Source organism: Rhodamnia argentea, chromosome 10, assembly GCF_020921035.1.
Source record: "Rhodamnia argentea isolate NSW1041297 chromosome 10, ASM2092103v1, whole genome shotgun sequence".
NCBI classification, from domain to species: domain Eukaryota; kingdom Viridiplantae; phylum Streptophyta; class Magnoliopsida; order Myrtales; family Myrtaceae; genus Rhodamnia; species Rhodamnia argentea.
This window is the reverse complement of record NC_063159.1, coordinates 22,803,496-22,818,652: the sequence shown is the minus strand read 5'-3', so window position 1 is coordinate 22,818,652 and position 15,157 is coordinate 22,803,496. Positions and strand designations below refer to the sequence as shown.

The 15,157-nt window shown below is 40.4% G+C and overlaps 2 protein-coding genes across 2 annotated transcripts; one reads left to right on the top strand and one right to left on the bottom strand.

Annotated features, from left to right (window-relative positions):
• The first annotated feature begins 1,855 nt into the window (after positions 1–1,855).
• Positions 1,856–6,705, top strand: LOC115735103 (transcription initiation factor TFIID subunit 8). Its single transcript, XM_030666186.2, has 2 exons — positions 1,856–3,902; positions 6,242–6,705. Exon 1 carries the CDS (start codon positions 2,646–2,648, stop codon positions 3,765–3,767), a length of 1,122 nt encoding a protein of 373 aa, XP_030522046.1. The 5' UTR covers positions 1,856–2,645; the 3' UTR covers positions 3,768–3,902; positions 6,242–6,705.
• Positions 6,706–7,842: 1,137 nt separating this feature from the next.
• On the bottom strand, positions 7,843–12,070 carry LOC115735107 (membrane magnesium transporter). Its single transcript, XM_030666195.2, has 4 exons — positions 11,872–12,070; positions 11,716–11,768; positions 11,534–11,634; positions 7,843–8,131 (listed from the first exon to the last, which is right to left on the bottom strand). The coding sequence occupies exons 1-4, from the start codon at positions 11,942–11,944 to the stop codon at positions 8,038–8,040; spliced, it is 321 nt and encodes a 106-aa protein (XP_030522055.1). The 5' UTR covers positions 11,945–12,070; the 3' UTR covers positions 7,843–8,037.
• Positions 12,071–15,157: the final 3,087 nt, after the last annotated feature.

Here is a 15,157-nt window from a genome sequence, read left to right as displayed (position 1 = left end):
TGCATCATGCCGTGATATTCTGAATTTGCTTATTCAGCTGTTGATTCAACTTCAAATTTTGTCGAGCCAAATGGCTCACATTTAGGGATCGAAAATTCTTCCAATTAAGCTTCAATTTAGGAAATCAAGTATCCAAGTTGGCTCACCTGCCTGGCTCAGTTGTTTGATTGAGTCGAAATTGGCGATCCCTTTGTCTAGTATCATTGCCTAGCTCTTTCATAGCGAGCAACTCCTGAGCTTCTTCTTCGCTCTTACCATAACTCTTGGGCTGCTTTTAGTCGTTCGGATTTGGATTTGGATGGGGATTGGATAGGAAAAAATGTAATTAGAAATCCTCCATATATGCTTCGAATTTCAAAAAATCCCCTCACATATTGGTGCAATCTAATATAGGATAAAAATAGTGTTTAGTAACTAGGGGTACTAGTGGACATGTCGGTTACTAGACACCGTGCGAAGCACATGTCCACTTGTAGGAAGCCGAATCCTCCCGTACATGACTTCAAGCACGGGAGGCTACGATACTTGCCTATCTAGTAGTCGCCAACCAAAGTTGACTTGAGTCTACCTTCCAGCAGCAGGCCCATAAGTTGATAGAGAGATTGATGATCCTTTCGTCTAGTTTCATTGCCTAGCTCTCTTCATAGTGTGCCACTCTTGAGCTTCTTCTTCGCTCTTCCCATAAATCTTGGGCCGTGTTTAGTTGTTCAGATTTGGATTTGGATTGGGTAGGATAAGGTGGGATTATAAATCCTCCTTACATCCTTCGGATTTCGAAAAACCCCCTTACATATATGGTGCGATCCAAAATAGGATAAAAAATCTTTGAAAATATTTTGAAAATCTCACGTGCCTAGTGCAATCTCCTGCGATATCACCACTTGAGCTCCCTATCCAGCATCCGAAACCCGTTCTATTCAACTCCATTCGGTTCATCTTGTTCGTCGCCAATTTCGCTATATCAACCGCCATCTCCTTTTTACCTCCAACCCCGTAATCTTTTCTCGGTTTCATTATATCAAAGGCGATTCGAACAACGACAAAAACGAGCCTTGGGATGCCGAGTGACCGGAGGAGGTAGTAGCAGCGACAATCTAGTAGATGAGGCGATCGACGTTAATGCCAAGCGCAAAGCTCGGTTGCCACTTGACATTGAAGCCGATGATTTGGGTAGTGAAGGGCGGTAGGAGGTGGATGACCGGATGGAGATCCACTAGTGGACATCACTAGGGTAGTGAGTAATGAGGACGGACACGCCTTTGTCATGGATGATGACGCGAAGGACGAGATTTGAGTTCCTAGATGGTGACGGCCATGTGATGTTTAACTTCTTCTTTACACCCTTAGTCGTTGGAGTACGATCGGCTGGACGACAATGACGATGGGCAGTGGTCGGAGGCGATCACGATTGCACGGTGGTCGGAAGAAACGATAATCGACCGTCATGGAGGTGCACTGTGGGCGGCGAAACTCACTCTCTATCGTTGGAATAAATTCGTTGCATTATTTAAAATAAAGTTACCCAATCCGAATTTATTTCACCCCTGATTCGGATTTCTTATCCGCCATTTTATTCAGATATATTCGAGTTTATCTAGCTTAAAAGACATTGCTAAACACCGGACATAATATTTTGTCATTTTACCCAAATTTAAATCCAGACTCGTAGTTTACGACATTTTCCTCCGCGCTACTTACTACTGGCCACGGACGGACTCGCTCAAAGAAGTGGGCGAGTACAGATCTTTTCCAGCGACGAGGCGCGTGAGGCTCGTGCGTCCTCTTCTCTCATTGGTCAAACCTGCGAGATGGAACCAAAGCCCTATAAATAAACTCGCCACTCTCATGCCTTTTCATCGACCTCGCTCCCCTCTCTCTCTCTCTCTCTCTCTCTCTTCACCTGCTTTGGATCTTCTTCACCCTTCGTGGTCGTCTCTGTTCAAGCTCCGAGGGTCTTGCCAGGGTTTATCCACTTTTCGAAATTCCTCCCCCCCCACCCAGAACTTTCCCGCTTCGTTCGCCGACCCCAATCTCGCCTCTCGCGCAAGCCCTAGAAAGAATCCGTCGTCCCTCTAGGGTTTCTGTGAGAGCTCGGGGTGGGGTCACGCAGCTTCGGCCCGGATTCCGCTGGTTCCGCGACCGATCAGTGGGGTTTTGATTCGGTCCCTGAGCTCGCGAGCTGCTGGTGGGCACTGCGGATTCTTGATCCGGACCGAGCTTCTTGGAATTTCCGTCGCTCGCGAGTGTCAGTCGCTTCTGAGTGTGATTTCAGCCTCTAGGGTTTCGCGGAGACCGAGCTGGATCTGGGGCTCGCGGATTGCACTTTTGGAGCTCGTCCATTTCTTTTTCCTCTTGCTATAAGCTGGTCGATTAAGTTATCTACTGAACTTGGCCCAGTTATGGAGCTTTCCCGTTTTCCTTGATACCTAATTGTCGGAATTCTCTGCTTGTCTTTGAAGCCTTTTGTTTCTCCTCCATTTCGAACGCTCTCCTCACTCTGCTGTATCAAAGGAGTGGAAATGGAGGAGAAATGATTGCCTTGATGGAGCAGATCTCAGGCCGGGCTGAGCTGAGCTGAGAGATTCTGGGTCGAATGAAGGAAATTTTGTCCTCCGGTTATCTTCAATTGATATGAGTCATCGAATATGAACAATGGAGGTGTAAATACAACAACTGGTAACGAAACTAAGGCTGATGCTCCAGGTGGAAGAGCTAAAGCTGACGACTTTGCTCGTGCGGTATCGAGGGTTGCGGTAGCACAGATTTGTGAGGGTGTTGGCTTTGAGAGTGTCAGGGACTCCGGTTTGGACTCTCTTTCGGATATAGCAATTCGTTATCTTCACGATATTGGCAAGGCTGCAAGCTTTTATGCTAATATCTCTGGTAGGACTCACTGTAATGTTTTTGACATTATTAGAGCTCTAGAAGATTTAGGGAATTTTCAAGGTTTTTCGGGGGCTTCGGGAGTTAGTCACTGCCTTGCCAGTTCTGGCACAGTAATGGAAATTCTGGATTATGCGCAATCCGCCGAGGAGGTTCCCTTCAATCAGTCCATAGCTCGATTTCCAGTAGCCAGAGATAGGCGTCTGATCCCAAGTTTCACACAAATGGGTGAGACTCCACCTGGCAAGCATGTACCGGCTTGGTTGCCGGCTTTGCCAGATCCTCACACTTATAAGCAGACACCCGTGTGGAATGAGCGGAAGTCGGATCTGCGTGCTGATAAGATTGAGCAAGCGAGGCAAAGGAGAAATGCGGAGAGGTCTTTGTTGAATTTGCAGCAAAGGCTAGCCCAGTTTGGTTCCGCGGGAGCTTCAACCTCGAATATTGCTCAACATCACCAGCCGAAAGAATTGAAGGCAGACGAAGGCAATCCTTATCTCACCACACCTTTGCCACCTGGTGAGAAGGAAGTCGCATCTGTTAATTTGCCTGTTATGCTTTCCAATGGACCTACAAAGGAGAATAGTTTATCTGTCCTGGAGACATTTGCCCCTGCAATTGAAGCCGTGAAAGATCGATTTTGTGAAGATGGTGACGGTGATGATAATAAGGTCCTTCCTGATAAGAGACCTGCTATTCATTTCAAGTTCAAGACTGGGAAAAAAGTTTTTGGTCAGTCTTCGGATCTAAATCTTCATAACAAATATCTCAGTAGACCTGTCTCTCTGATTGGGCGTGAAGAGGAGAGAGACGACAAGAAGAGAAGAGCTGAATACATCCTTAGGCAAGCCATGGAAAATCCGCAGGAGCTCACTCAGATGTAAATTGATAGAGAGTAGCACTATGATTTGCAAGGTGCACCAAATTGGTTGACCGCTGAGGCCACAGTGTTGCTTCTGGTGGAAATTTTAGGGCAGTTTAGGCAGGAATTCTTGTAGTTCGGCTAACTATACTCTGAGGTATGTGAGTGTCTCTTTTAATGCTCTGACTCTACTTTGTAAACAATTCTTTTAATTACATTTTCTTGTGTTCTTATCCAATATATGAGCGTCTTACCATTACTGTATGAAATGACATTATTTCTGCTCCCAAAGTACTTTTGCGGATGCATATGCCTATTGGAGGCAAGAAGCAGATACACGCGCATTACTCGAATTGGGAATATGAATTCGATTGGGAAAGTAACCTTGCGTAAATAGTTTTCGATTTAAGGCGCTATCCGAGGATATTACTTCGAGGATATTGCTTTCTTGTACTCCGATTTAAGTACTTCATTGAGAATAAAGTTGGCTTAGCACTTGAGCATCAAGGCCACTTAGTTACTTGTCTTGGGAATATTAATTCGATTTGGAAAGTAAATTTGAGTAAATAGTTTCCAATTTACGTCGCTATACAAGGATACCATTTTCTTGTAATTGCTACCAATTCACTTTCGTTGTAAAGAACGTCAAGATACGGTGGTCTGACATATAGCAGGTTATTTTGACTTACAAATACCATTCGGTTGAATTTTAACTAGAACGGGATTACTGACTAGGACAAAGCATGGTCCGGCTGGGTCATTTTTAAAACTTCTGGAACTGGGAATCAGCCCGGACGATTCTAGAACTTGTTGGGAACTGAATGGGCTGATCCCAAGCCTGTTCGTGAGTAGGACCATTCTAATAAAGGGGGACTATGGAGATGGTAATTAGAAAGGGATGAAAGCACGAGATCCAAGACATGAGAGATTATTGTAGATTAGCATCAGAACTTAGGTTGAAGGATGAGAGGAAGGTACAACATAGAGGGATGTATTTGTGGTGGCTGTAAAAAACCTAAAATGGTCAAAGGATTTTGAATATTCTGTGAATTAGCATTAATGACTTTCTCTCTTTGGGACCAAAGTTTGAATCTTCACCAGCCACTAGACCTATGTTCTTCATTTTCAATAAAGGCAGAAATTTGTTTAAAAAACGCGGTTCAAACCTGGAACCAACCTGGATTGTGCAGTTCCCAAGCTATAACCATGAATCTACCGTGTCTTGGGCCAGTTCCCGATTCTTCGAACTGCACCAATCAGGCCAGTTGCAGCCGCTTCCTAGGTTGAACTGGACTGGAGTGTGTAAAGTTAATTGTTGATTACTCACAAGTGATTTTTGACAGTAAACTCGTGTGTTGAGAGCAACTTTTAAAATGAAACACATTTATACGTTACAGCAGCAGTTTCTAGATATTTGTTCTTATATGTGTGAAATATATGAGAAGTGTCCAAAAACCATTAGTTGATTAAGTTTGCGAACTGTTGAGCGATACCTATTGAGTCTACTCTTCTTCAATGCTTTACTATATCATAGCTATTTGATGACCCTGAATTGACATTTAGATGACATTGCACCTTCTCATATTTATATAGCGTGTTTCACATTCGAGGAAGTGCATAACTGCATATATATGGTCAAGGAAGGTTTTTTGAGTAAACTTTTACTGGGTTATCCTGGTAAAATATGAGCTAAGTAGGCTGGGGCATATCTGTTCCTCTTGAAGTCACTCTGCAGTGCATTGTTTGTACCACACAGTTGAAACTAAATTGTCCTGGTTGCTTGTATGACGTCTTAATGGAAGGACAATTTTTACTTCTCATACTGAACTGACGACTTTCTATTTCTTGGATACTTGGTGTAATGTTAACACCATGCAGCATTCCTCATTCAAAATGTAGAATTTTCTTGTGCCGTGTTATCTAGTACCTCACAAATACTTGATTCTGCTGATGCTTGATGAGACAACCCGTCCATTCTCTGGAATTCATGAGACATAATCAACTGTGTCTTGTACAGTAGGACCCGGACAAACAGTACCTCTTCTACCTTCAGTTGGTGCTGCAAAGTACTCAATCCCCTTAATGTAATTGGAACTAATTTTTACTGAAAAGGAAATAACGTATGTCAATCCTATCTCCGAGATAATGTCCTAAAAGGGAGATATCCTTGACATTACCCGTGATACTTCAGGACTGCCATGAGTTTGGAATTATTATGTAACTGATTGGAAACAGGGCAATGTCCAGCATGATTTGTTCTGATTTAATTACACTATTTCTTCAGAACTAGTAAGGAGTCCGATGTGACCTTTGGATATCTACATATATTTTCCTGAAACTCTTTTATGTATGCCAATGAGACTGTTGAAATGATATGTTACTAGACATTGTATACATATATTTTCGACAAGTACAAGTAATTTTGTTGGATTTGCTCTCCTGCTTGTTGGAATTTGACCTGCACTTGTCAATCCTGATCTGCACACTTCATGATAGGATTCTTTGGAGCTCACTTGGTTCGCAGGGGATTACAAGAACACCTTCTTGATTAAATCCAAATTCCCGTTCTGCTGCATCTAATAACTTGAGAAATGGAGGATGGCTGAGATATCTTAATGCAACAATGAACTTCCTGGGCTCGCCACGCCCTATCGTGACGACAGAGAAGTATCCGTCTTTCATTTTGGCCATTCTATCGTTTCCCTTGATGATGTTGCAGTATCTCACGGGCCGTCTGCAGAGATAGAGGACAACCTTCTGGAACTGTTTCATTGCCTTTCCTAGACTGAGAAATGAGCTATTTTTCCTCCATTTCTCGTTGCTCTCATCCTTGTGCTTGATGTGCATTTTTTTCGCGACTTTCACCAACAATGCTAGATCCTGTACATGTTCTTTCTCTGTAATGGAAATAGAAACACTGGCGGATTTATACTTGGAAGTTTCGGCCTTTCCTCATTGAATGACTGCAACTGTGCATGTGATCTCCTTGTGGTTATTCAACTTGACAATCCACTTGGCCTCTTTCAGGAGAACTTGAGGCAGAGAAATGGATTGTAAAGAGCAATCATACCTTTTCCTTCTATTGATATAGAAATTTATTCGGTGCGCCGTTCCTTATCTGAGGTGCCCATACTTACGTATTAAATGCGATGTGGAAGAAGATAAATTACAGGGTTTTGGTTCTCGAGTATTTGGCAGGGCATTGGCCTAGGCCATACTAAAGGGAAAAGAAAAGGACTGGCAGGATTTGATGTTAGGCTGTGGAAGAATTAGAACCTAGTGTTTGACATATGGGAAGATTCATGTATCTACGTACAGCCCATTGTAGCGGTGCATGCATCTGGCTCGTGTACTCTTTTGCTAGTTGGAGTCCTAATTCTGAAAAAACTGCAATTCAGAAGACAAGCATGAGGTGAAGATCGGCTTACTTGGACAAGCATATGATTAGACTTCAACCTCATCCTCTCTCTCTCTCTCTCTCTCTCTCACACACATAAAAACTGCCTTGACGACTCTTGAATCAATCTGTACTTTGCCATGGTAGGGTGCCTTCGGGCAGGCTCTGTTTTTTAATCAATGTTCATCCCAGGGGCTCTCTCGATACCTTAAGGTGTGTTTCTTCGCACTAAAAGTACATGCAACTTTTTCCCGTCTTGACGCGTTGACACGTCAAAACATCATGCACCTATTTTCTTGATGAAATCTCGGCTCCAGTGACCCTAAAACTGCCAGAGGCCTTAATGCCTATTTTCTTCGTTGAAGTTACTACCGTACCAGAACTTGAGGTGTTATGGTAGAGCCGTCGTGTATTGCAGTCAATCTAAGAGGAAGTCCCCCTTTTCCATGACAAAGTGAGAACGGGTGCTCTTTTTGGTAGGTAGCAGATCTTTTTTATGGATTAGACGGAGTATAAAGCCACCGGACATCAATAAAATAAAGCTCACAAGAAGATAAAGGAGGCTTTGCATATAGAGCTCGAAACATCAAAAGGGAAAATCTAGATGGATCTCATTTTCACCACACTAGAGCTCCAAACGTCAAACACACACTAAACATACACGTGATGTTGTGCTTCTCGATCAAATTCAATCTTTCTGTTTGCACGATAAAATCAGCAAGTACTCCAATAAATGCAAATCTCCAGTTTTTCCTACAGTTCCAGCAATTATACAGAGTGAACGCTTTTGGAATTTTAGTGAAGCTTGGATTATAAGACTTCTACGTGTCTCGAGTTCAAAATGGAGGGAAAGAAAGCTCATAAAGCCATCAGGGCATTCATTACGTCAGAAGTTTCAATGCTTCAACTTCAGATCCAGTTGAGAAGGAAGCACTCTACCGCGGTGGTTGAAAATCATGAAGTCCATGTTGTCTGGGAGAGAGACTATCCTGCAAAACCAAGAAAATGTACATTGCAGTGTAAATATGTATATGTAGAAATCTTGAGCGCCCTTATGGGCCTTATTATGGCTTATGTATGGGAGAATAAAAATGTATATGCTGAAGGTACAAATATCAGAACAAACCTAAACATATTCTCAACAAACCAACTCTTAGGATTATTACGTTTCAACCACGTTACCTACACATCATCTTCTAGTGATCATGTCAAACAAGGCCAGAGAATAGATAGCTTCACAAAGATTCTTGGAAATCAATGAAACATAGTAAACAAGAAACTTGGGACACTTGAAATCATCAAATTGGTCACAAATTGTATTGAGTAATATTTCCCACCAAAAGAGTCGTGAAAAAAAGTCGCAAAAGGGGATTCCTCTCTTTTAATTCAAGTTACAGGGCATTTCAATGCAGCATATAGCTCAAATGCGTCACTCACAAAAATCTACACTCAATTAGACTTCTTTCTGTGCAATAGTCTGCACATGCTAATGGGCACCATGACTAGAATATATGTCTATTTAACGAGTCAAAAGGCAGCTTCATCTTTCTTTAAACCTAGTTGATATACACAATTGGCGGTCCGTAACTATCTTAAGTATTGAGTTTACAAGATAATTGGTACCTTTGAAAAATCTTCTAAATCTCGTTTATTCAAGGAGTTCGATAAGTTGTAATGAAAAACATGTACGAAATACATCTAGAAATACATACACGATATTAAAATTAAGTGCACAAGCTATAAAATCAGGCGCATGTAAACAAACCGAAAAGAGAAAAGCTAATTGCCCATTCTGAGAAACATGAGAGCACATAATAACACAATCAGTTGAGAACTTTAGCATCATCATAAAGCATGAAGATGACTGTACTGAATGTCATTTTTAACCATAAAAAAAAAAGTGATCAATATCTCATATTGTTCGTACTTAATCATCATGAACAACATAGCCGTAATTAGAGAGGCATCATCATCGAGGGCAGCAAGCTAAGCTACTCTAAGTTGCTTGTCAGATATGTAGCACATGCATCAACACCGCAAGAACATGTTAGAGGTGCAGCTTACCTATTTCTTCATTCTAGTTAGACAGTCTAGACTTTATATGGCCACTTAATCACACTTTGAATTAATCTACCAAAGAAATCTTACAAAAAGAAAAGAAAAAGAAAAAACCTCTTAAGCATCAACAGGTAAACAAAAGAATACATCCACGACAGCTAATTGTTGAAATATCCCATATTGCTTATAAGTCTATTTTGGTGTTACATCATGCAGTCCCTCTCTATCTAACAACTAAAGCTTTTTTATTGGACTTTTTAACATAGAATCAGAGTCAGTCTAAATTATTCATTCCCATTAGTTATTTCATTTCCTATACCGTTCTTGTTTGTCTCGTTTGCTGTTTATCAATTCCCATGTAGTGCTTCATCCAGTTTGCACATGAAAGGGAATTCTGAAGCATTTCACATCGCATGTCTATAGGGTGTATAAGTGTAATCTCCCTCCACTTAATAACTAGCATTTGTGTTGGACATTTTAACACAGATAATAAAAAATTAGTTATTCATTAAGAGAAATTTCCTATGATTCGTTTCTACTTTTAATCTCTAACATGGAAGCCTCAACCAATGTGGAACAAATAGGCAAAAAGTCATCCACAAGGGTAAGTCAAAGTGCTGATTGAGAGTATGTCTATATAAGAAATTGTAAAAGTTGACGTTAAATTTAGGAACATCCATCAAACGATTATGCACAACCTTTAAGTAACAGTGAAGTCACTTTCAAACGTGTTATTGGAAAAATTCACCATTGCTGGATGAGAGTTTCCAATTGCTACTGAGTACTGACAGCAAGGAGTAATTCTAAGGAATTTCAATTATGTAAAGACAAAATATCAGGCAGGAAAACGTATTCGTTAGGCGTTGATACATTGGACCAAACTGCCACCTATGGATTATTCGTATATACATTGGTTTCGGTTTCGAAAGCAGGTCATTCAAACCGTAACCATTTATCCAAGTAAACATATAAGATAATTCTCTTTTTTAGCTTGAAAATTCACTGTGTTATCGAGATAGGAAGTCGTGTATTTGAGCTGGGCCATTTTCAAAACATACTTTGTACTTTTGTTTGACAATCTTTTTACATGGTTTTGCCATTCAGATATCAAACCTGTTTATACTATGAACAGGTTTGAGGTAGCTTCTTTGAGGTAGCTTCTTATGTGACGGCCACTTACAAATCTATTGATTTGTAAGTGGAGATGTGTTAATACCTATTGATGGTTTAATATAACGGCCACTTACAAATCTTATCAATTTCTTTGAGGTAGCTTCTTATGTGATATTGAGATACAAACTCTTAAGACAATGTGGAGATGTGTTACGCCAACGTGCATTTTCTGTTAATTCCAACCAATACATAGTAGCCAAAGTTTAATCTGGAAGATTTTTATACCAAGCATCCATTTTTTGAAATTCTTCAACTTGACATCACTGAACTGTGTCAGAAGAATATACCCCAAACTGAATCAAATACCACCCTAATCCAACCATTTCCACAAATTATGAGATTGTGTACCTTAACGCTAGATGAAATTTTACATTGACATTATATATCAGAAAAAAAGACATGATATATTCCTCAACATGACAGACTTTCATAGAAGAGGAATTAAAATGATTTGGGCACTCAAAATATTTTCTAAAGAGGATTTTGTGATACGATGCGACTCTGTGGTTGGTTTATAATGACGTTGGGAATCCTAATTTAGACCTGGAAGAAACTCTAGGGAAAAATATATGGGGGCTAAAGCAGGACACTGAATAAGATAGTGCAAGGACATAATGGGATCTACATTCCTACCCCGATGGGACAAGAGACCGCTTTCTCTTCCTTACAATTAAAGGATGGAGAAAAATAGACACTTAAAACTTAAACAGTTAATCTAGAAAGGTCTTTGGCATAAACAATCATATCAACCACAGGAGACCGGCTGATGTTTTGTAAACCTTTACGACATATGGCTATAGTGGCTATCGGACTGTACTTAGGAGCTTTCTCTGAATCATTTTCAACGTTTGGGGAAAATAGAATACAAAAAGTACTACGAGAACACCTCATTAAGTTGGACTCCGGCAAAATCTCGAACTTCTAACCAGATACTCTAAATGCTTACTATCCAACATGATCCGCAGTTAAAGCGCAAAATCATGCACAACGTTTGTGGCTTCTCAGCTTCCCTGCTGTGTCCCTTGATTAACTACTCTACTTAAAGATCACAAGTGAGAAAACTAGCAACATAGCAACTTGGCGCTAAGACAAACCCAAAAGAAAATTTTCCCCAATTCAAACAGTAGAGAACCAACTAAACATGAGGCCAATAATCTCACCTGTTTTCTTCGGAATCAGGATGGATCGAGAGGAATTTCCCAGGCACAGTGAGAGCAGCCCACGTACAGAGAACGAGCCCTACAAGCAATTCAGCAACCACCTGCAATTCCACTCCAAATTAGATGCAGAACAACAAAAGCAGACCGAATCCTGAACCGCGAAGCCACAGTTAGATGCTTACGTTAAGCGGTGGCCCAGAGAATTCCTCCTCCATGATCTTCAACAAGCCCCTATCTGCAAACCCAAGTTCAGAACATGAAAAATGAAAATCCCAAGCGCTGCACTCGCCACTGCGAGCGCGTGAAAGAACGAGAAAATTCACACAAATTGAGCTCACATTGGACGGTGGAATAAGCGGCGTGCGACAGAATCACAACTCCGAAAAGGCCAATGGCGAAGCCGAACCTCATCGTTGCTTTCTTTCCTCCTCCTTCCGCCAACGACTCGCCGATTGGAGGCCGGCCAAGAGCTCTGATCGATTGATGACGAACAAGAATGGAAAAATCGCTGCTTTGCTCGGAGACTCTCAGACTTATGGGCTGGAGGCTGAAGTGGGACGACGTACGGTCTAACCAACAAGAACCGATCCGGGTCTGGGCCTTCTCGTAAGGCCCAGATCCAGATCCGGTTCATCTGTGAGCACAGTCGATCCGACACCGTTTAATGCTCCAACTCGACTTAATATTCATCTTTTTAAGTTCGAGATTCGACTTGAAAGTTTTATCTTTTTATGATGTTTACAATTTTCTATAAAAAATTAAATAAAAATTAACAGTAAAACCATAATCCTATTGTACTAGTTTCAATCCATTTATAAACCTTTTTAATTTGACCAATTTAGTCATAAACCTTTTGATAAATTATCCGTCTAGTTCATCCGATTAATTTTGACCGAAAATCGCTGACATGAACATTGGTTGTCCCACGTAGTACCATCAGTGTTGACTTGAACAATTTTTACAATTTTGTTAGTTTTTAAACATTTTAAATTATTTACTTAATTTATTTTTTTTGTTGGTTGTGCAAGCCCTTGTTGGCCACTAGACGAGGGCCTCGAAGCCCTCGCTAGCCGCCGGCGAGGGTCACGACCCTCACCGGCTGCGGGTAACGGTCAAGACCCTCGCCCGTGCAAGGCCCCTTGCCCGTGGCTAGCCATCGCCCGAGATTAGCCACCAGAAAAAAGAAAAGAAAAAAAAAAAAAAAAAAACTTTTGTTTATAAAAATTGTCCACATCAGCACCGATACACCACATAGGGCGGTCACCGCTGATTAGATCGTCATGTCATCATTTTCCAATTAAAATTGGCCAAAAGGACTATATCAACAAATTGTTAAAAGGTTTATGGCCGAATTGGCACAAGTGCAATAAATTTAGGGCTTTTTTTTTTGCAATTTTCCCTCAAATTAACAAATATGTTTACATGCAACTGTCCTGCTAGAGTCACAAGATATTTGAGTATGTATTACATTTTAGGTTCGAGCCGGACTTAATGAAACAATCAAAGCTACTCAATTAGCTTGAACTTGAAAAGCAATAGAGTCGAATTCGCGCAACTTACGAATTGAGCACGAGCAGCAGGACTATGTGTGATTCATACGTCATGTATGCGTTAATTTTGTCACGAATGAGTTTGACGCATGATTGTCGTTTCAATTTAGCTCGAGCTAGAACTCTGCATGAGAACAATTGAAGTTTGACTTTGAGACTAGAGTTTCTAATGCTCTAGTACATTTTACGTGGAGGCGTCAAAATTGGTTGAAAATCCCGTTTTAATCCGTATTCAATGAGATGGGTCCTAAATAGGTTAGTCAAGTTCTAATAATTGGATTGTTAATGGGTTTGAATCGTAAGCTTAATTGTATATGGGTTTGTTTTTCAACCCACTTACAATCCATTTAGCTTATCAAGTTTATTAGTTGAGTCGATCCATTCATGATGTATCATCCCTTTTGAATACTTTTTTATAATATTTCTAGTTTTCCAATAACTTATATTTATTTTCTTATTTTCTTTTCTTTTATTTTTTTAAAATCCGAGATCCGGCAATGCCGGTCACAGGTGAGGGCCGATCGACCCTCGCCGGCCACAAGGCGAAGGCCGTGAAGCCTTCGCCGGTCGCCGGCGAGTCCGACCCTCGCCCAATCTTCGAAATAAAAGAATAAAAATCGTCTAATGTTGTAGTGACATTTATTTTTTAAAAATTTATAAGAAACAAGTTGGACCATTTATGAATTGATCCAAATCTGATCCGACCTACCCGTTTGACAGATTTATTTCTACGATAGTTAAAATGAGCGGGCGAGGAATGATAAGTGCTACAGCGATGTACGATATCACAAGGGGTAAACACAAGTTTGACTTTGCATACTTACCTTTGACCAAGGCCCACGGTTTTCCTCATTTCCCTAACTACATGACATGCATTCACAAATGTTCAAGTAAGCGTCGGTCATTCTAATACGAAATGTCGCTCGTGGAGTTGACTTGCAGATTATGAGATAATTTTTCGTGCACTCAAAGCTATAAAGATGATTCCGAACATTGTGAATCTTCCATTGAGCCGACCTCCGTTTTCATAAAAAAAAAAAAAGAAAACGCATATGAATTTCTCATTGTCAACTTAAATTTCAAATACCAAATTGGACCGACACGTGCCACGTGGCTTTCCATAAGCACATGGTTTTCGAATGATTTTTATTTATTTATTTATTTTGTTTTAAATTCCGGGCAACCTATGAGAATCATGATACCCATTTAATCACAACACACGAAACTTTTCGCGATACTCAAATATTATGTAAGGTCGTATATAAGACTTTCGTACTTCTTTAGAATCCGAACAACATTTTTCATTTTCAAATTTTGAAGGGAAAGTCGAAGGTTGAAGTGGCAGAGAATTTGCTTTTGGCTAATGTCGTAGGGATAATTATACACACGTTGGTATACACAAGCTGAGCTTTGTTTAGACTTTCTTTTGTGGTAGTTTCGTGAATCGAAATTCTTAAAAGAAATTAAACGAGCAAAAAAAAAAAAAAACCCCGACATGATGATAGCCTGGTGACGTGGAAATTGAACAACATGATAAATTAGACGTCGATAGTTTATTTTCGCCGAGATGAAGATGGAAAAAATAGTTTACTCGAAGGTAATTTGAATGCATTCGACATAATTGAAGTCAAAAAGTGCCGTGTCTACGAGAATTACTCGGCTTCTGCTGTTGAGTAGGTAAGATAAATAAAAGAAATAACAATACGTCTGCGTGAAAATTGGGATGATTTTATGAACGATAATTTAAACAAATTTTAAACAATAAAAGACGTCACGTCTTCTTATTAACTTGGGTTACGAAGATATAAATCGGATGTCCGAATTTCGTTTGGTTGCTTTAGGTGAACTTTCCTTTGATCAAACATAAAATTGGAGAGACATAAGATGGATTTGCTATTCTGTAGACATGTAATATGGTTTTTTTTTTTTACGAGGACGATAGTATTGGACCTACTTTAAAGCCTAATCCATCCGGCGCATTGCACGGGGTAATTAATATTCTAGTTTCAATTAAAGAGGAAGAACTTATAGGCACGTGCCTTGCACATGCTCTTAGACTAGTTATTTGTAAAAT

Coding starts and splice junctions, on each gene's coding strand:
- LOC115735103 (XM_030666186.2), top strand. CDS start 2,646: ATGAACAATGGAGGTGTAAATACAACAACTGGTAACGAAACTAAGGCT.
- LOC115735107 (XM_030666195.2), bottom strand. CDS start 11,944: ATGAGGTTCGGCTTCGCCATTGGCCTTTTCGGAGTTGTGATTCTGTCG. Junction 11,635..11,715: donor TCTCTGGGCCACCGCTTAAC/GTAAGCATCTAA, acceptor GTGGAATTGCAG/GTGGTTGCTGAATTGCTTGT. Junction 8,132..11,533: donor CCTGATTCCGAAGAAAACAG/GTGAGATTATTG, acceptor TTGGTTTTGCAG/GATAGTCTCTCTCCCAGACA.